The sequence below is a fragment of the Daphnia pulicaria genome, chromosome 4, assembly GCF_021234035.1.
Source record: "Daphnia pulicaria isolate SC F1-1A chromosome 4, SC_F0-13Bv2, whole genome shotgun sequence".
NCBI classification, from domain to species: Eukaryota; Metazoa; Arthropoda; class Branchiopoda; order Diplostraca; family Daphniidae; genus Daphnia; species Daphnia pulicaria.
Window position 1 is genome coordinate 13,035,821 of NC_060916.1, and position 20,280 is coordinate 13,056,100.

The window sequence follows — 20,280 nt, forward strand, 5'->3', positions numbered from 1 at the left end:
CTTAGAAATTATTAAATGCGATATTCCGATTGCAAGTTTATGAAGAGTTTATGATAAAAATACAATTTTAAATAATATTAATAATTAAAATTACAACTTAGTCAGCACGTACGGTTTAGCTGATATAATATCCCTAAAGATCGATATCGTCTATCGACGATATATCCACGATATCGATACATGATTGCATGCCTTTGGTGCATGCTCAGCTCGTGGCCTCGATCAGGGTTAAAAATAACTTGCTCCCGACCATTCTGCATCTTTCAGCTGATCCGATTGATCTGTTGAACTTGAGAAGCGTGTAAACTAACCTCTTATTCTGAGTATACCGTCTCATGATCCTGTCGTATCTGAAAGTTATCGTTCACAAGAACAAGTTGTGTTTTCTCTGGATATCACAATCAAAATGCTGACTAACCTAATCACTAATTTCTGTAACACCTTTTTGGGGCGTTACTTTGAAAATTTAGACACTAATCAGCTCTCCTTTTCTCTCCTGCAAGGTGTGTTTCTTTTAAATAATCTATAGGGAATTACTGTACATAAATTTTCTGATTATTATAGGGAAGGCAGAACTGAGGAATCTTTCTCTTAAAAAAAATGCTCTAGCCAATCTTGGTCTTCCACTTGCGATTCATTCTGGATTTGTTGGGAAAGTTTCCATTGACATACCTCTAACACGAATGACCAGTCGACCATGGGTGATATTGTTGGAACAATTGTACTTGGTTGCTGGACCAAAAAACATGAATGAAGTACCAAACCAAGTTGTTCACTATAAATTTTCGTAAACTAATTTTGTGTTTCCAACTTAAGTCTCAAACTAAGGAATCACCAGAGGTCGATGTTGACATAGAATCCCTCAAACACAAGAAAGCTGCCCTGGACTTGATGGAAGCCGAATGGAGATCAGAAATAGGTTTTCAAGGGTTAACTTCCTTTGTCTACGGTTCCACATGTTCTTCTTGGGTCAGGCATGGAACAAGTCTATTGACCAATGTGGTGCAAAACATTGAGGTAATCTTCACATTTAAATTCTCATTTTCATCTTCAAGTTGATGAAACTATTTTTTTGCTTTCAGCTGAAAGTCAAAGATGTTCATATTCGGTTCGAGGATGTTGATATGTCGTGCCCTGGGAAAAAATTCGCCTTTGGATTTAACTTTGAATCATTTACTGCCCAAACGTGTGACGATCAATGGAAGCCATCCAATTGTATGGCCTCTGCTCACGAGATGTTTAAATTTGTGGAGCTTGGCGCCTTTTTCGTCTACTGGGACACAGACACTGAAATCTATAGGGACTTGCCTTTGATTGATCTACGCAAGAAGATGAAATATTCCGGCACTGAGCATCATAAGTTTCTATTGATGCCCTCCAATTTGCGCGTCCATTTGAAGCGAAATTGCAGTGCCACGTCTCTGCAATCCCTTAACCAGCCTCGCATTGTCTGCGACTTGCTAATTGATCGTCTCGAAGTTGAAGTTCGTCATACCCAGTATGTCCAATGCTGCAAGGTGCTCGAGAATTTGTCTCAGTTTGGTCGACACAAGTTTAAGCCACGACGTCAATGGAAATTCGCTGGAGATTGCATCATTGCAGAAATCAAGAAGAAGAGGAGAGTTGAAAACTGGCCGTTTGTCATCCAACGTTCTCGAGAAATCATCATGTACGTTCGATATTACAAAGAGCACTTGACAAATCCGACTAGGTCCGCAGTGATTAAGCCGGAACTTGACAGAATGGAATCCGACTTTGAACTAGAAGAGCTCCTGGTCTTGCGGTCAATCTCCATGCAGCAGATTTCCAAAGAGAAAAATTTTTTTCGGCGCTGGTACAACGATTTCTTGTCATGGTGGTCTACAGAGGATCACTGGAACCAATTTAAAAAGGACCATTCTGTCCGTGATAAAAAACCAGAACACGAGATTCTCGAAATGTTGATCAAAGCTAGAAAGGAAAGCATGATTCGGAAGGAGGACATGCTCTCTATTCAGTTGATTTTCACGTTGAAAAATGGATGCTTCCGCTTGTCCTCCAGTCCCAAAACTGAAACCACCTCTGCGTCGTCCAACACTCTACTGGAACTCGAGTTGCTTGATACTGTCGTCGAAGTTTGGAAATCAAATTCATTGCGAGATTGGCTTAAATTGCAAATGAGCGTTGGAAATGTTTTGCTTCGTGATCGCTCAACCATCTATTTTCAAAGAAGTCTTCATGGTAGCGTCCCACACAACGATGCGCCGTTGTTTGATTTTGTAAGTAAAACAAACTTTTGTGTCCTTTAGTTATGGAAGTCAACCAGTATTATTTGAATTTAATAGGTCTACGAAATCCAACCACCTGAAAGCGACACGAATCACCGACTGCGTGTCAACGCTATGGCTACTGAATTTGTTTACAAACACTCTATTTTCTTGAAAATCAAGGACAGTTTCCCTCTTCCCCCAAAAGAGCGCTCTTTGTTTGGCCAAAGGGTACGTAAGGAAGGTCGTTCGCGGTTTAAAATGGTCAAACGACAGGCTAAGAAAGTTTTGCAACAGACTGCAGCGATATTCACCAGTCAGGAGTCATGGGAATTGCTTGTAAATGTTACGGCACCTCGTATCCAGATTGTTGAATCTCCATTCAGCCCGGTTCCACTAACTGTCGATTTCGGTCATTTTCATGTGACTCCCACCAATGTTGGTAGTGTTGTCGCTGAATTGGATTCTTATTTAACGTTAAACGAAAACGCAGAATTCGCATCGTAAACTTTCTGTTTGGGGTTTTGAAAAGTGTTGCGTTTTTTTTTACTTGAAATGTTTTTAGTGCCACTCATGCACGGTGTGTCTTCAAATTCTCGTTTCTTCATTTGTGTCTTCTGTTTAACTGTCCACTAAATTTGTGTTCGTTCTCCTCACTTTGGATGTCCCTGACACGATATTAAACAATTAACTGTCCTTATTTGTTTGTCGTTTTCAGAAATTTTTGTTGGCCAGATGATCAATCAACGAATTTAAATCCCGTAAAGGTCAACAGGTTACAGTCAACAGTAATAATCTTTAAATTAAATTGATAATTCCCGTCTAAAATCTATAGATTAGTTATAACAAATAGAAAAAGAAGTAAAGAAAAAACACAATTTGATTGCCTATATTAGTTGAAGCTGTTGAAAAGTTAAACTAAAACAGAACACAATTACCAAATAATAAAAATGAATTTAAATGTCAGGATTACTAAAAAGCTTCAAAATCTTCATAATCACTAACCATAAATTACCGTATCACTTCTTAAAGCTAAACGCTGTTCATTCCGAATTGTAAATAGACTGCAAATAACGACGCATTTGCAAGTACACTTCGGAAACTGTGTGAATGGTAACAGCCTTTAGTTGGAAAAGTTGGCCCAAGACAATCTCAGCATTAGGTTCAACTATAGGCTTGACTTCACGCACATCAACATTAGCACGGTCCATCGGCGGTTCAGTTGCCTCCCAATCTTGTTGCTCTACATCCAATAATTTGGGCTACGAAATAAAAAGAACATAAGTAAATAGTAATACAAGATAAGTTTCGATAATGTCAAACTGGAAATTCGCGTCATCACCTGATCCAACTCTGGGTAATAGGCTTTGTCAATTCCAGCGCGAATTTTTAAGCTCATTAATCCAATGAGAGATAATCGACGGGGAGTGGTAGTTTTAAGCGATTCACGATTGTTCCAATTTTCGCGGCATTCATTGAGATGAGATTTCATTAAATGAATGAAACAAAGATTAAGACAGTAAAGGTCAAAGTTCGAGTTCTGATCCAGATTGCAATTAGATTCTAAATCTCTTAAAATTCATAAAGAAGACATTTTGAAAATAAAAATCTCATCCATTAATATTTTAAATATTTACTTAATTAAATCGATGAAAGGTTGAAGCCAACTGCCGACCTTATTCAAAACGTTTTTCAAGCGGCCTCCTGATCTTTGGTAAACAATTCTGTCGCTGACTAGAGGACGATTGATGTCCATGAAATGAGCAACGCCAACATTTTCCAGCTGATTGTCACATCTATAAGTAAAAAACTGGTATTAGCACAAGACCTCATTTCACAGCCGTAAAAATATTACAACATACCTAAGACGCGTAGGTAATCCAAGTACGGCAACACCAGATTGAAATAAACGTAATACTGTAGATGGATTGTTATTGTTAGAAACGTCAAGATAGGTAATGAAGCGTGAATAGACATCTATACAAGCATGGATAACAAAGCCATATCTGTATAATAAAATTAACTATAATTATTCAATCAAAGTTCAAACTAAATGAAAATATACCCAGAAAGCTTGTAAACTCCACCAATGTGGAAAAGAGACAAAGGAGCAAGAACATTTTGATCATTCCTTTCTGTCAAAGATAGATTTAGCAATCCACTAACATTACTCTGCATTTCACCTAGTATGTTAGAATCATTACATGAAGACAAACAAATTGAATATTAATGCTACTATTTTATATGAACTATGTGACAAAATTAATGAACCTTGTTGAATAGATCTACAATGTACTCTTAATGAAATTTTCATTAAGCGCAGATGTCTATAAATAGTTCCAACTGATACATTAAAATGTTCCGCCATATCTGCTGCCTTATATTTTCTTTCTAAATTCACAATCATATAAAATTAAAAAAATTATTAATGCCTCACATGCACGAAGGAATTTGGTTCAATGTTATTTTCTTACCAACAAGCTCTTTAATCTCTTCTTCTGTTATTTCAATTTTCGAAGACATGTTTCGTTAAGTCTGCAAGAAAAATATGCATTACATGTGAGATGTGAGAAGTTGTGCATTTTTTGTGAAAAGTTAGCTAATTATATTTGACTACAGCATCAAGTCAGTAAAAAGAATAAGTTGATGCACAAAATAGGAAATGCATATTGGTAAAAAGCTATCCATTATTCAAGTAAATTATTCACTAGCATTACAAATCATACCTCGTTGATAGGACGTAATACGATGAATATAGTTTCAATTGTGGATAAGATCATACACGTGCAGACTTATGAAACGTATTTTTTACGTTAAATATGAACTAAGTGATGAGGATCAGACGAATACAAAGAAAATTAGCCTGATTCAATATCAAAACTAAAGAATGTGGATGAATTAAAACGTGATGTAGTTAACTAGCTATCAACAACACTAATGGAATTTGGCGTCAACTTTCCCTTGGCAACCAATGGTAACTAACACGTGAGTAGTGCAGGGATCAGCGCCACCGCCTCTTCGAGCCTGTTTGTTTTCTTTGTTTGTTTGATTTGTTTACGTCAGCTGTCACACGCGAAACGCGAATTTTACTTAACCGTTAAAATAACAAAATATGGGCCATTTGAAAGAAAACGATCGCCAAGTATAATTCAATGGGCTAGAGAGCCGCCATTTACAAAGTCCCATAACAACCAATTGCGAATTGATTTGGTTTTTCGTCAGAGAAATCCCGCCCTGGCTTTTTTCCCCTAACCTCCACCTGCGATCTCGGCGTCCATGTACATAGGTAAAATAGAGAAGTTTTCTGGATGTATACTACAGTGATACTCACACTATGCGACTCACCTATAATCAAGGGCTTGATTTGACTTGCAAATAATTTTACGAACAAGAATTTGATAGCAAAAATTTCATTCTTCATCACAATGAATTGTGTTGCTAACTTTTTCAGAACGCATTTTTGTTTAACATTTATTTGTTGTGTTTTGTCCTTCATTGTGGCAACGCAGCTTCTTTCAGATTCGTGTTGTTTTTCGTTAAATCGCCAAAGTTCTGGAAATTCTGTTTGTTGATTCAGGTTATTATTATGTGTGTTTGCGCAAACGAGTTTTCCAATCTAGACTTTTACTGGCTTTTGCTCCAGTTGTTTGGAAAACAATCGTGCAACCAAAAGAAAATCGAGATAGCGCATCCAGTGATGTTAAAAGGTTTCTATGGGAATTACCGGTGCATAGTGCGGCGGCATCCCTCTATAGTTTCGCCCCTCTATTTCGGAGAAGTGTTTTGAAGAATGTGAGAGGTGAACCCAGGACGTTTGACCTCGAGTAACCGTATATAACCCCGGAGCTTCCAGTGTTGAGTCATCATTCGCTCTAGATCTTTCAGTCAAGCAACATCATGCAGTCTCTTAACAAGTCGCTCTCGGCTATTTCTCTCCAATCTCAGGTAATTTACGAACAATTTGTAATTTTGATTTGTGTGAATGTTTGATTTAATATGCTATGCATGTATACAGGGCCAGTCAGCCACGTTATCGATGGAAGTGAGCTACACGTTCCATTCTCACCTGATTGGCAGATCTGGACAGAACATTAACCGTGTGATGGAAGACACTGAAACGCGTATTCATTTTCCGGATCGCAATCGCATCGCCGGCGAATCCAAGAGTAACAGCGTCGTCATTCGTGGTCCAATTGCCAATCTTGAAAACGCTCGTCAACGTATTCGAGTAAGTATTTTTTTTTACCGTTAATATTCGTTGTATTCATGTTTGTGATTATTTAAAGGCAGATGTTCCGGTCGAGTTTATCGTTGATTGCAACATTGAAAGAATCAGCTCAGTCGGCCAGACGAATTTGACCCACCACTTCTCGTCATCATTTGGCGTCCTGTTGCGTTTCTACCCCAAGATTGACGGAATCAGCTGTCAGGTTAACATCCGTGGCCATCAGGATCGCCTTCAACAACTTAAAGACTCTGTCGTCTATTTTGGACGCTTAACGGATACTCTTATTGTAAGAAACAGTCTCTAATCATTTTCTCTTGTTCATTGATTTCGATTGTGTTTGTAATGTAGGATGCGGTTGTGGTGAAAGTGGAGACTTCTTTTGATCATGTGTGGCTTCTTCGCGACCAAGTCGACAAAATCATCGCTGCCACAGGTGCCGGAATTCGTTGCCCGGATGTTTCTGTCCTAAAGGAGCTGCCGAAAAAGTATTGCGTTTGGATTCGTGGCTCTTTGGATCAAGTTTACAAGGCCAGCACCATGCTGAATGTAAGTTTTGATTCGTCTTTCAATTTTTAATTATTTTGGCTTATTATTCATTTTGATTTTATTTGTTAGGGACTGTTGCCGATGCAGTTAATGGCTCAAGTTCCATCTGATCGTTTTAATCGTTGCATTTTGGCTGATTCAAAAGAGGCTGACGTGATGATTCGTGTTGAGCGCACCACTTCGGACAATGTGACTATTCGATTCACTTCCTACGAATGGAACGCACGTATGTTCATATCATTTCATGTTTTCTTTTCATCTCGTTCTTGACAGTAATCATTATTTTGTATTCCAGGAAACTTGTATGAAATGCTGAGACGTTGTCTAGAGCTTTCCAGCGATCAGACTGTCATTCCATCTTTACCGTCGATTTGGTTGGAGCTTGCTGAACTCACCCAGAATACTTTCAGTAAGTTAATTTGTTTTTTTCTTTACATGTTGGTTGTAACTTAGAATATTAATTTTCTTCACCGCAGTTCTGTCTTCACTTAAACTGGCGGAATCGTCTTCTAGTCAAAGTGGCCCAGCACAGCAGCAGCTGAGCGTAATCGACGTTGACATTCCTCAATCGTCCAGCACTTCCAGCTCAGATTCCGGAGCTACAAGTTTGTCTTCTCCACGTAAGTCCAATTTTAAAACATACTTGTTTCTCTGATTGTATTATTTTAAAATCAAATTCATTTGACAGTTGCTGCAGATTCCTGTATACCAGCATCAATGGCTGCTTCGCGATTCGACCAGAATTCGTCTCGTCATTTGTCGCAGCTGCTGGACACTGTCGGACTCTCTCACTACGCAGGTAGAAACTTATTTGATTTTATTTTTTTATTGTATTATTTGTAATTCTGTTTTTTTTTTCTCTCAGATTTATTTGTCCAGAACGAAGTCGATCTGGCGATGTTTACAACCTTGAAGGACGAGGATTTTATCAGCATAGGAATCCGCTCGTTTGGTGCCAGGAAAATTATGTTGAATGCCATTCAAGGTAATTTAATCTTTCCCCCTTTATAAATGTGAGTTAATCAATTAACTCATTCTTTTTATTTCTTTAATCAGAGTTACGCCGCTGATCGCCATCGTCGGCGGTGAATGAAGTCGCGGCCTTATTACCTGATCGGGTGTTTTTATCGTAGAATTGATTCTTTCCTAATTCAGGACTTTTTTTAAAATTACTCCCTCACTTTTAAACCCTTGTGACCCTGTCGATTATGTGTCCAATGTGTGTCTTGAGGATTATTTACTACTTTTCCCATGATTCTCTTTGTATATACGACCACTTTACTTATGATTTTTCATTACAAGCATGACCAAAAAAATTCTCTTTTCTCTGCATTCACACATACACACAGTCCAAATTCCTTTCTTACATGGTTGAAAGAACTTTTAAAAATAATGCTTTATAAGGAGAAACAAGTAAACGTAATAAACAGTTTCCCGCTTTCTTATAATCTTTTGAAAGTTGTCGACGTGATGTTGTGCTCTTAAGTCACATGTCATAATAAATAAATAGTTTGCACGGCGCCTTTCACGATTCACAGCTTTCACAGCTTCCATACGGGCCCCAAGGTCTCCGAAATGTTTTCGTTCACGTTGCCTAGAAATGCGTCGCTGTACTATACCTTTACAAAATTCCGACGGTACGTGACGCCGAGTCACAGAAATTGATGGCGATGACGCACCTTTTTCCTCGACTTCCATTCACGATGGTTCGGGAGGTGGCTGGCAATGTCACCATGACTTTGCTGTTGGATACAACAGCAGGCGTAACAGCTTACGCAATATTGTATAAGAGGCGGTGGCGGCACGCTTTCCTTGTTTAGTCCGTTATTGTTGGCTAGTTCGATCTTGAATCATAATTATTAGCTCCACCTTATTAATCTATTTCGAGTCAAATAGTCTTCAATTAACTTTTGCAGCAAAATGTGAACCAATGCGGGGAGAAAGTAAAATGCCAATGATTACGTAGTCGCAGCAGCTATAGGGTACCATTAGAGTAGCGATCGATTCGAATCATACAAATGCACGTGTACACCGCAATGATTGATTTTGTCTGTCGTCGCGCATGAGCCATTTGTATGGCTGTCCTGAGACTCCTGACCCAGATCCTGGACCTCATTTCTATTAAGTCTATTCTTTCACCTTAATTTTACTGATACACTTGGAAGCGGTTCATTGCACTAATGAAGGATGATGGAGTCAAAATCCTTAGCTTTTCTTGACGGGGGAGAGTTTACTTACTCGAATAGAAGCGGCAAACGTTTGTTGACTTAACGACAGAGAGCCATGGAATATACCAAAGGTTTTTATTATGCTACTTTACCATAAGTGGGCTGTAATGTCATACAGGCCAAAAAATAGGCTGCACAACAAACTTTCGAATTTAGACACATCTCTTTTTAAATGTAACTAGCTAGGCCAGTGGTACGATGACTTCCAGCGTCCTACCAGTATTATATTGGTGGCTCCACACAAAAATGTACATAAACCTATTTCAGATCAAATAATTCTACCAGTATAATATATTGAAATAATCGACCAATTTTAACTATAGTATAGAGGTTGCCAATGCCTATATAAACTGCGAATCGGACTTGTGATATTCATTCACCGAATAGAATCACTCTGCAAAGGAGCATAGTAATCAGACTAGAGATGAAATTGTATCTAGCAATTCTACTGGTGATTTTGGCAGTTGCAGTGGCCGACAAAGACGACGATTTCTTGTGGAAATCCTTCAAGGTATTTTCAAAGTTTACAGCAAAGAATTCAATTGGTCTTCCCTATATTCATTCAAAATTGTAAATAATTAAACAAGCTTGAACACCGTAAAAATCACCCACCAGAGAAAGAGCTCAGTAGGAAGAAGAACTTTCTTAAACAGCAGCGGAGAATCGAGAAACACAACCGAGAAAATAACAGATGGAAGATGGCACACAGCCGCTTCTCCGATATGGTAACTGCACATTGTCACTGATGTGTGATTTCGATTTTCCATTCATTGTTTTGTGATACCCAATTCAAAGACGGACCAAGAGAAGTCGGTCGTTCGCGGAGCGCGAATGATGAAGCGCAAACCACAGAACAATGCTACTAACTTCCCCGACGACGTTCCACGCAACGTTCTTAATCGCCCTCTTCCAAACTTCGTAAAATATGATGTTATAATATAAGCTATCGTCACGCAGTAATTTAAATTGTGGTTTAATCTGCAGATTGATTACCGCGCCAACAAGTGTTTGCAACCGATCAGAAATCAAGGTATTAATATTTTCATTCTTTGATTTGAAAAACTCAATTTTTAAAAGTGATTCCAATTGATTGTTGCAGGCCACTGTGGAAGTTGTTGGGCTTTCTCAGCTATCACGGCTCTTGAATTCTCCAAATGTAAGAAAACGGGGGTCGCAGTATCACTCAGGTATATTGGTTTGGCAATGATTCTACGCTATAACATGTCTCTTGCTAATACCGTAGTCTATTATATCCATAGCGAACAAATGTTGATCGACTGCGATAATTCCAACTCCGGCTGCGGTGGTGGCGATTACACCAGAGCTTGGCAATACGCTTATGACAAAGGTGGAGCCATGACGTCGACGTCGTATCCTTACGTCTCTGGGGCGATCAATCAAACAGTGGGTCCATTAAAGTTCAAATTCAACATCATGTTAATTATTGAAAATTCCGTGAATTTTAGAGCGTATCGTGCAAGTTCAACAGCACCTCAGTTGCTGTCAACGTAGCCTCTTACGACTGGACCTATCCGTATCCCAACGCCACCGTTACGATGACTTATCTGCAAAATTTCGGACCTTTACCTACAACCATCAAGGTTCTCGACTCCCTTTTCAATTACGCGTAAGTGTCCAAAGGGCAAAGACAATTTGTTGATCATTTGTTGCCATTCAGCATACCGATTTTAAACTAATCCTGTTGATTCGGTTTCTAAAGATCTGGAGTCTACAGCGATCCCGCTTGCATCGTTGCTGACGAAAATGACGTCGATCACGCCGTCGTTATCGTCGGATACGGCACCACCGCGGCCACTGCTACCGTTCCGGCCACTCCCTACTGGATTGTCCGCAACACCTGGGGCACCGGATGGGGTCTCTCCGGCTACTTCTTCATCAGGCGCGGAGTCAACATGTGCAACATTGAGTCGTGGACTGCTTACGTAAGGGTTGTCTGAACAATTAAATTGTTCAGAATACCCAGCAAAGAAATCAGATTTTGCTTCACTAATTAACTTATTTAATTTGACTTTTGACTTTCAAAATAGCCTAGACTTATTTATTCTATTTATGATTCAGAAATAAACGTAATTAACATCGCTGTTTTCTTAATTGTTTTACACGCCCAGCCAGCATAACATCGTATAATACAGAATTTGTAACGCGAAGAAAAAGAAAACGTATTATAAGCATTGTTACGAAAACTATCTCAAGTTCGTTTACCTTTTGAGCCATATAGTACCTACCTCAAATTGGTAAATGACAATTCAATTCAATGAATTTTATTTGCTGACTTTATTAGCGTCCGATATTTATAAATACCCGCTTCATTGATTTTGATCTGCTCCACTAACACCACAATGTGGAACAGCTCGTTCAACTTGCTGTTAAAGACACCATCTGCGATCGTTAAAGGGGACATTTTATGGCTAAGATGTTCTGAGAGATGTTCTACTTTTGCGTCGGATATTTGTTGAAATCTATTCTATATTTAACACATATTCGCAGTTCATACGTGTGATCAGTAGCAGTTTGAGGTACTCCTCTTGTCGGCTGTGAAGTTCTATTCAATCCCGTAAGAAAAAAAAAATTATTCGAACGTTTAACGATGACTTTGCCAAAATTATTAAATTTTCTCGTGATTTCATTGGCGCTGTCCTTTTCGCTTATTCGAACCGTCGCATCGAAGCCGATATTAACGCACAACAAGGAATACGATGACCAGGTAAGCAAAAAAAAACACAATCTATAAAACATAAATTTATTTTTAAAAAATTTTCAATTTGATTTTGACGTCACTTAGAGTGAAGATTTAGATATTGGAGAGCCGCTCACTGATCAAGAATTGAACAATGTTATTTCCATAAAAGTCGGGGGTAAATTCATCATAGCTTTTATTATCGATCACATCATTTTGACTCAAGAAATCATGATTCCAAATTTCTTTAGAAGAATACGGGTCCGAAGAATTTATTCCATGGTCCCAACAAGACCCTGAGCTCTTTGGCGGCGATATCAAACTAACGGAACGCAAAAATGCTCTGATGAGTTCCAGAGCGCGTTGGCCGACAGCCCGAATCCCTTACGTTTTAGCATCAGACTACAGTACGTCTATAATTTTGATTTTTAAAAAATGTTATCCTTATTTGCTGATATGGATTTAATTACCGGGTAATGTTAATTCCCTCTTCTATCACCGCGGTAAAAGCCCCAAGACAACGGGAAATAATTGCCAATGCCGTAAGCGCTTTTCACAACCTTACATGCATCCGATTCGTTCCACGAACTACTGAAAGAAACTACATTAGGATAAAAAAGACCGGAGAGGGGTAAATCTACAAGACTTAAATTTTGTTTTAGAAAAGTTAATAATTCCATTCTATTTTTTTTGTGCAAAATTCACAAGTTGCTGGAGCTTCGTAGGAAGGATCGGCAGACGGCAAACTGTTGGTCTCGATGACAAGTGCCTTTTGTACTCGAGACCGGGACTGGTCATCCACGAATTAATGCACGTCCTTGGCTTCTATCACGAGCACCAGCGTCCAGACCGTGACGAATACGTGTCAGTCGATTTAGACAACGTTGAACCGAGTAAGTATCTCTTAATTTGAACCAATAAATTTTACATTTGTTCTTGCTTCATAATTTTGGGGGTTTCGTGCTGCAGAAAACAAGCGTTACTTTGAAAAGATGAGGATTTCGCATTATAACATTCTCGGACATTCTTACGACTATGGTATAATTATTATAGTAAACAAGTTACAGGATGTAGTCTGATTTCATTATTGATTTGTTATTGCATTCAATTCGTTCAGGATCTGTGATGCATTATCCGAAGGATGCTTTCGCTAAGGATCATAGAAAACCCGTCATGACGCCAGTGACAGAGGGAACGTCTGTCTTGGGAAATCGGAAAACATTCAGCACGGCAAGTCGCCTAATAAAAATTGAAACATCAAGCGAAATATTATAAGGTGCTGTATTCAATCTAATACTAAAATATTTCGATTCTTACCAACACAACAGGCTGATCTTGAGAAACTGAACACGTTGTATTGCAATTCGCTCGTTTAATTTTGGGGAGAATCAAACACTCCGTTTGAGTTTAATAATAACAAACGATAGAAGGATGTGATAATGATCCAGCTGTGGTTACATATACTGCCCATCACAGAAAACGTGCAGCTAGAAAAATTGGAACGCATTGAATTAATTTTAATGCAATTCGACTATATTACTTTGTTGTGTTTTTGGATGAAATAAAAAACGATAAACACTCCCTACATCCATTCGACTTCCGGGTTCGATATTTCGTCAAGGATCACAGAATTATGAATGTCATTACAAGCAGGTGTCGTTTTATAAATGTTTGCTTTAGTTAAATCACCCAGCGCACTGGGTCTTGTCGTAAACGTTGGCTTTATTTTTTTTCAAACACATACAAAACGTAATTTTATAGCCAAATAACGACTCAACTTTATACGGCTGTTAACGTACGACCGTCCGTATACCAGTTTTCTACCCGGCTACAACGCTTGTAAAACCGTCAGCCCATTTTTAATAGTCTCTACCAGTATATACCACGATTTGACATCTGTGACAAAATATAAAAACCAAATGTCCCAGCACTCTCAAAACGTAGCGTATATAAGCTAGGATTATTAGGAACCCCCTCGTCACATTCATTCACCGGGCAGAGGTCTTCTCGGTTCTAACAAGGTATAGTTAAACGCCGAAGGAAAAATGAAATTGTTCCTAGCGATTTTGGTTGCACTGGTGGCCGTGGCAGTTGCACAGACAGGCAAAGACGAAGATTTGTGGAAATCCTACAAGGTAAAATAGTTTATTCCGTAGTTACTCCTACGATAATTAACTTTTACTGTAAATTAATCATTCTTCCCTCAATTTCGAATGATGGTGCAGTCAACTTTTGGTAAGAAAACCCCACCAGAGAAAGATCTCGCCAGGAAAGAAATGTTCATCAAAAGACGCAAGGTTATCGAGAAACACAATCTAGAAAACAAAGAGTGGAAAAGGGGACTCAACAAATTCACAGATATGGTTAGTGGCAAAGAAAAACAATTCTACATTACTCTATGTTGATGCTTGGCCATTTTTTTATTATGCCGTCTGATATCGATAACGAACACGAACTTGAAGTCGGACGAACATAAAAAAATATTCCTCGGAGCTAAAATGTCGAGAAACCGAGCAAAGTCTATCGGAGCTACCGACTACCCTGTACTTGATCGCCGCCTTCCTACTTCGGTACAATCACATTTAATGTCTTCTCCGTTATTTATTGATGGTTCGTATAGATTCTTATTTTTAAACGTTTAGATTGACTACCGCACCCACAGATGCTTGATACCGGTAAAACAAGTTGATCAAGGTACAGAATAACTCAACACGTTTTCCGTCGATGCTTGTTATTAGTCTTAATAATTTATTATTTCGCACATTGTCAACTTGCTAGGGGACTGCGGCAGTTGCTGGGCTTTCGCAGCCAACACTCCATTAGAGTTCAACAGTTGCAGGAAAACGCGCGCACGAATTTGGCTTAGGTATAATTAATTAAGTCGGTACCCAAACTCACAGCTCAATTGTAAGGCTAATAAATAATAATCTGATTACAGCGAGCAAATGTTGGTGGATTGCGATCGCTATAACAAGGGCTGCAATGGTGGAGACTTCACCTATGCTTGGCAATATGTCAAGGAGATTGGCGGAGCCGTAAGGTCTGCCAATTATCCTTACGTCTCCGGAACTACCCTAACCGTAATTTTTGTTTAGAAATTCTTTTTTAAAGCAAAGCACAATAAGGATTTAAGGTGTAAAGCTTGTGATTTTATTTGTTGGTTATAATAGAACAGCACCTGCAAATTCAGCAGCTCCGCCGTTGCTGTCAAAGTCTCGTCTTTCGACTGGGTCATGCCGTACCCTAGCGAAAACGCCATCATGGCCCGTCTGCAGAGTGACGGACCTTTGCCCACTTCTATGAAAGTTCTCGACCCATTTTTCGATTACGCGTACGTGCAACAACGATATTTATAAGGAGCGATTCATATTCATGAAATTCTTTTGATTTGACCAGTTCTGGAGTCTACAGCGATCCCGCTTGCATTGTTGCCGACGAAAATGACGTCGATCACGCCGTCGTTATCATCGGATACGGTACCACCGCGGCCACTGCTACCGTTCCCGCCACTCCCTACTGGATTGTACGGAATTCTTGGGGTATCGGCTGGGGCATCAAAGGTAATTTTCTGATCAAGCGCGGCGTCAACATGTGTAACATCGAGTCATGGGCTGCTTACGTTAAAGTTGTTTGAAAATTCTAAGATTTAGAAATGTCTATTTTTGGTTTTTTGGTTTTTTTGTTCACATATTTAGTCGCATTTAGTTTAACACGAGACTTTTACAATTGCTTTCTATATTGGAGCTTTTCTAATTCGTTGAATAACTTTTTTGCGGCTTGTTTCTAATTGGTCATCAAATCGCTTCAAATTAAAACAAAAAAGTGTAACGTGTGATGGCGAATCGGGTGTTAGGCCATTACACGGGCCGATGGACCTTTAGTGAAAATGAATCGTTCAATGCCTGAATACAAAATAAGACGCGAACCTCTGTTCTTTCCACCTTGCTATCTGATCCTGGTATACCGACCAACACAAAGACCTGCGGTAGTCACACTCACACAATTCGTTGGCGGAATTCGGTCCAGCAGATTTTAATTTTCCACGCCAATTCGCTATTAATAGCAAGATGCAAAACACTAACTCGCAATCAAGCTTTATAGCTTTAGCATAAAATACACACAAAAAAGTCAATCACGAGAATTATTTGCGAAGCTTGGCATTTATAATGTAGGCCTATCAGCAAAAAACAATTATTTGTCCAAGCCTGGTGTTGAACCGTCATCAGACGATGAGTTTACAAAACAGGAAATTTTATTTTCAAATTAGCCTATAACTCTTTTTCGTTTTTTTTTTTTTTTTTTTTTTTATTATTATTTAATAAGTGAACCACAAATTAGAAAAAGTGTGTTTTTTCCCGACGGTGACACAGTACGTACCCCATCACCCGGTGTTTTCCCCCCGACGGTGAGTGAGTTCGTTCCCTATCACTCGGTGCGCTTTCCCGATTGCAGGCGACTTATTATTATATAGAGCACAAATAAAAAGAAATCTGTGTCAGCATATAAATGACTTGATTAGTTAAATCACCCAGAACATATACATGCAACGCCAAGTCCCAAATTGAAACTTGGCTCAATTTTTCAAGACGTCGATAACATTCAAATCAGATATATGCTGGTTGCTTAGTTCTGCGTTGAACTTCTATACATAATACAAATCAAATAGGGCCTACGGTACCGTATACTGCACGTATATCGCTTGTCTTGCATATGGTCAGCCAGCGCCAGCCAAAGGAAGAATTCAGGCTACTTTACATGCATTCAATAATTCGTTCAATTTACGTCTCAATAGACTGACATGTGTATGCTCAAATCTGATTCGGATGCCAAATGAAATTCGACACGATCGGGATTTAAGTTGGGCAAAAACGGGGAAATAATGAATTGATCGCCAGGTTAAAGAGTGTCATCTGAACTGATGCTATAGCGATCAAGCGAGGACATTCGATTATCTGTACCAGTATGAATCGATGACTGAAGCTAAAGCTAACCCTATACCAGTATATAATTATACGATTAAATAACACGTTACAAAAAATGTTGCGACACATTGACAGGTTCTTGTGTACCAGGCCTATATAAACAGCAGAACAGACTCACCAGTATTCACACATCAACGGTAGCAATCGCATCTAGAGGTAAGAGCACTAAGAAATGAAATTCCTTGCAGCAATTCTGCTTTTGACTTCGGCCGTGGCAGCCAGAAGCAAAGACGACGATGCGTGGATATCTTACAAGGTATTACACATTCATTGGCAGGATTGAAAAGTGAGCTGTTTGAGTTTTTCATTATTTGGTTGGTATAGGCGAAATTCGGAAAAAGATATTCGGCGATGGAAGAAGGCACGAGAAAGCAGAACTTTGTGGCAAAACTGAGAGTCATCGAGAAAAACAATCAAGAGAACAAAAAGTGGCAGATGGGACAGACCAAATTTACCGATTTGGTAAGTCTAAAATCATTCATTTTTCATGATTTAATCAAGTCATTCTCACGATCCCATCCGGATATTTAGACGAATGCCGAAAAGAATTTATACCGGGGAGCCAAAATGGCCAAACGTGTCCCAGTGAGGACTGTTAACTCTGAAGAAACGACATCCTACTCTAATCTTGAACGCACTCTTCCAACTTCGGTAAAAAACTAACGTCGGATATAATTTTGCTTTATTCACAAATAATTAAAATTACGTTAATAAAATTATGGATAGATTGATTACAGAAGCAACAAGTGCTTGCAACCAATGAAAGATCAAGGTGGGACTATTTTTTTATTTTATTTTTTTATTTTTAAAGTATTTTGAATTTAGTCATGTCTATTCTTCAATGTTTACCAGGGCAATGTTCCAGTTGCTGGTCTTTTGCAGCTATCACGCCCCTCGAATTCAACCAATGCAGGAAAACGGGCGTCGCAGTATCACTAAGGTAATATTGGGTTGATCAGATTTCAGTCGAAAGGCGCAATCGTTCATCTGCAATTCATTTTAATCGTGTAGCGAGCAAATGTCGGTCGACTGCGACAATTACAATTACGCTTGCCGCGGCGGAGATTTCACCTTGGCTTGGAAATACATGGAGAACAGGGGCGGAGCCATGAAGACTTCAGTGTACCCCTATGTCTCTGGAACCACTAAAACAGTAAACCATTTCGAATTCTTTCATGTTTAACTTTAACCATGTTTTTTATACGCTGAATCTGATTTTTAGAAGGGCACCTGTAAGTTCAGCAGCACCGGAGTCGGTGCTCAAGTCTCGTTCTACGACTGGACCTATCCGTACCCCAACGCCACCGTTTCCATGACCTATCTGCAAAATAGGGGACCTCTTCCGACAGCCATGAAAGTCCTCGACTCCTTTTTCTACTACGCGTACGTATAGAGAGAATTGACTACGTCAAGCAGACGCTCAAAATAAAACGTTCTCAAATCAATTCTCGTGTGGCAGATCTGGAGTCTACAGCGATCCTGCGTGCATTCTCGCTGACGAATACGATATCAATCACGCCGTCGTTATCGTCGGATATGGTACCACCGTCGCCACGTCCACCGTTCCGGCCACTCCCTACTGGATTGTCCGCAACTCCTGGGGCACCGGATGGGGGTATAACGGTTACTTTTACATCCAGCGTGGCGTCAACATGTGCAACATTGAGTCGTGGACTGCTTACGTCAAAATTCTCTAAATAAAGGATGAACGTTTCCAAGAAATTCACCTGATTTTTCTACAGGTAAAATTCCGGTGTCGAGAGAGTTGCTTTCATTTCTTTTAAATTGAATTGTTCGTTTGCATTGAATTTGACCAAACAAAAATTCTAATATAATAAACAAATTATTTATCCTCGATTTGATCTCAAAAAAAAAAGAAAAGAAAAAGAAAAAGGGAAAAAATGAATTGGTTGGTTGCCCAAGCCTTACGGCAGTCATCAGGTGTTGAGTTGTAGGTCTACCAGAGGTGTACAGCAATTTGCTTATTAGTAAAGATGCAAGGCAACCACTCAGCAGCACGCGACGGCTTCAAGGTGAACTGCAATCTCGAGCTTGGGGGGGGGGGGGGGGTCAAATGTACAAGTTCTACGCTCAAGTTCATATAAAGTAGAATGGAAAGAACCTTCTCCCAAACAGACTGTTGACAACCTTTAAGTGTGGCGAACGTATTGTAAGCTAAAAATTTGAGCGCCGGTGACGACCATTCCAGAAATCAGAAAATGACGGTCATCACCTTCAAGTTTTCTTTGTTGCTGCTGGTCCTCTGTGCGACAACCAACGGCCAAAAAATTACGGTAAGTTAGTTAACCCTACACTTGTTGAATAGCCTACTGTGTACAGCTGATGTAAAAATAAATCAATGAATAGGTGATGTGGCCGACGGTCGTCACTTCAACACTGACGGTTACGACAATTACAAGTACCGTTTGCCTTTCGCTTGATTTTCCGGCTGGACCAATTCCTGAATGTCGGCGGCGACGTCGACAGCTCTGGGTCGAGAGACCCATCTTGGCACCAATTGAAGAGCAATCAGCATGGCCATTGCTCATCCAACCCACCAACGCTTTACGGTATGCGAATTTCAACTCGAAATATTTTGGCCAGTCAAATTCATCACTTGGTGAAATTCCATTTCCACAGGGTTGAACCGACTGCAGTGCCGGTGTTGAGGAGCGCTCAATTCAATTCCGGATTGAACGGGGGAGCTCATCTCCAGCCTTCCTTCCTGGGGGCTGCGAGCGACTACCAACAGAGGATGCACAAGTACTTGGACTTTGCTTCGATGCCCAACATCTTTTATCGAAATAGGCCGACTGAAAACCGAAGAAGGACGAGTAAAAAAACAACTGTCGTGTACACAAGGTCAAAAACCGTCACGGAAAACGAGATGACCACAAAGACCAATACAATTGGCATTTCCGGCTGCACACCCTCTCCGCTGCCTTTCGATATATGTGTCTGAAACTAAAAATTGAATTATCAGGACGTTAACTTCAACCGACACGATATAAACTTTGCTAAGTGCCAAAAGAAAATTGATAACCTCATATTCTGTTTAGATATTTAAGCTATTTCGCTCTGTCTTTGTTCGCTTTTGGCTCGCCAGAATACATGAATTCCTAGCTACAATAAAACACACGCCTTCCAAATTTTCACAATTAATCACAAATTTGAAAAAATCAGGAAATTGCGGCTATCAAAAAGATGATAATATCGACACCTACGTCCTAAATACATATGGCCAAATTTATTAAAACATTTGAATAGGTTAAAGTTTTAGGTAAATACGTTTTCCTGGTCATCCTGCTCTGCCCCTGCGTAGCTCTCAGACCAAGATAGGCAAAACAACAGA

General features: G+C 39.5%; 8 protein-coding genes across 8 annotated transcripts; 7 read left to right on the top strand and 1 right to left on the bottom strand.

Annotated features, from left to right (window-relative positions):
• Nucleotides 1-373: 373 nt before the first annotated feature.
• LOC124336936 (vacuolar protein sorting-associated protein 13D-like) lies at nucleotides 374-2,942 on the top strand. Its single transcript, XM_046790872.1, has 5 exons — nucleotides 374-503; nucleotides 565-755; nucleotides 817-1,017; nucleotides 1,083-2,258; nucleotides 2,325-2,942. Exons 1-5 carry the CDS (start codon nucleotides 407-409, stop codon nucleotides 2,751-2,753), a joined length of 2,094 nt encoding a protein of 697 aa, XP_046646828.1. The 5' UTR covers nucleotides 374-406; the 3' UTR covers nucleotides 2,754-2,942.
• A 205-nt stretch (nucleotides 2,943-3,147) lies between these two features.
• LOC124337084 lies at nucleotides 3,148-5,205 on the bottom strand. The gene is made up of 8 exons (XM_046791126.1): nucleotides 4,973-5,205; nucleotides 4,721-4,781; nucleotides 4,518-4,637; nucleotides 4,312-4,429; nucleotides 4,109-4,252; nucleotides 3,884-4,042; nucleotides 3,589-3,817; nucleotides 3,148-3,508 (listed from the first exon to the last, which is right to left on the bottom strand). Exons 2-8 carry the CDS (start codon nucleotides 4,767-4,769, stop codon nucleotides 3,290-3,292), a joined length of 1,038 nt encoding a protein of 345 aa, XP_046647082.1. The 5' UTR covers nucleotides 4,770-4,781; nucleotides 4,973-5,205; the 3' UTR covers nucleotides 3,148-3,289.
• A 757-nt stretch (nucleotides 5,206-5,962) lies between these two features.
• LOC124337038 (protein bicaudal C homolog 1-B-like) lies at nucleotides 5,963-8,316 on the top strand. The gene is made up of 10 exons (XM_046791050.1): nucleotides 5,963-6,191; nucleotides 6,262-6,474; nucleotides 6,533-6,760; nucleotides 6,823-7,020; nucleotides 7,090-7,246; nucleotides 7,316-7,429; nucleotides 7,497-7,640; nucleotides 7,709-7,819; nucleotides 7,886-8,005; nucleotides 8,077-8,316. The coding sequence occupies exons 1-10, from the start codon at nucleotides 6,144-6,146 to the stop codon at nucleotides 8,088-8,090; spliced, it is 1,347 nt and encodes a 448-aa protein (XP_046647006.1). The 5' UTR covers nucleotides 5,963-6,143; the 3' UTR covers nucleotides 8,091-8,316.
• Nucleotides 8,317-9,635: 1,319 nt separating this feature from the next.
• On the top strand, nucleotides 9,636-11,347 carry LOC124337086 (ervatamin-B-like). The gene is made up of 8 exons (XM_046791129.1): nucleotides 9,636-9,759; nucleotides 9,836-9,973; nucleotides 10,044-10,166; nucleotides 10,233-10,278; nucleotides 10,348-10,435; nucleotides 10,508-10,652; nucleotides 10,715-10,875; nucleotides 10,969-11,347. Exons 1-8 carry the CDS (start codon nucleotides 9,673-9,675, stop codon nucleotides 11,204-11,206), a joined length of 1,026 nt encoding a protein of 341 aa, XP_046647085.1. The 5' UTR covers nucleotides 9,636-9,672; the 3' UTR covers nucleotides 11,207-11,347.
• A 445-nt stretch (nucleotides 11,348-11,792) lies between these two features.
• On the top strand, nucleotides 11,793-13,335 carry LOC124337121 (hatching enzyme 1.2-like). Its single transcript, XM_046791180.1, has 8 exons — nucleotides 11,793-11,973; nucleotides 12,052-12,124; nucleotides 12,198-12,353; nucleotides 12,457-12,577; nucleotides 12,655-12,839; nucleotides 12,916-12,984; nucleotides 13,064-13,176; nucleotides 13,275-13,335. The coding sequence occupies exons 1-8, from the start codon at nucleotides 11,857-11,859 to the stop codon at nucleotides 13,320-13,322; spliced, it is 882 nt and encodes a 293-aa protein (XP_046647136.1). The 5' UTR covers nucleotides 11,793-11,856; the 3' UTR covers nucleotides 13,323-13,335.
• Nucleotides 13,336-13,943: 608 nt separating this feature from the next.
• Nucleotides 13,944-15,858, top strand: LOC124337091 (procathepsin L-like). The gene is made up of 8 exons (XM_046791135.1): nucleotides 13,944-14,081; nucleotides 14,172-14,309; nucleotides 14,409-14,516; nucleotides 14,589-14,640; nucleotides 14,725-14,812; nucleotides 14,885-15,026; nucleotides 15,117-15,277; nucleotides 15,343-15,858. Exons 1-8 carry the CDS (start codon nucleotides 13,992-13,994, stop codon nucleotides 15,578-15,580), a joined length of 1,017 nt encoding a protein of 338 aa, XP_046647091.1. The 5' UTR covers nucleotides 13,944-13,991; the 3' UTR covers nucleotides 15,581-15,858.
• Nucleotides 15,859-17,059: 1,201 nt separating this feature from the next.
• LOC124337090 (procathepsin L-like) lies at nucleotides 17,060-18,742 on the top strand. The gene is made up of 8 exons (XM_046791134.1): nucleotides 17,060-17,184; nucleotides 17,253-17,390; nucleotides 17,460-17,579; nucleotides 17,655-17,700; nucleotides 17,781-17,868; nucleotides 17,940-18,081; nucleotides 18,151-18,311; nucleotides 18,388-18,742. Exons 1-8 carry the CDS (start codon nucleotides 17,101-17,103, stop codon nucleotides 18,623-18,625), a joined length of 1,017 nt encoding a protein of 338 aa, XP_046647090.1. The 5' UTR covers nucleotides 17,060-17,100; the 3' UTR covers nucleotides 18,626-18,742.
• A 304-nt stretch (nucleotides 18,743-19,046) lies between these two features.
• Nucleotides 19,047-20,051, top strand: LOC124337168. Its single transcript, XM_046791253.1, has 3 exons — nucleotides 19,047-19,222; nucleotides 19,296-19,498; nucleotides 19,569-20,051. Exons 1-3 carry the CDS (start codon nucleotides 19,148-19,150, stop codon nucleotides 19,888-19,890), a joined length of 600 nt encoding a protein of 199 aa, XP_046647209.1. The 5' UTR covers nucleotides 19,047-19,147; the 3' UTR covers nucleotides 19,891-20,051.
• The last annotated feature ends 229 nt before the right edge of the window (nucleotides 20,052-20,280 follow it).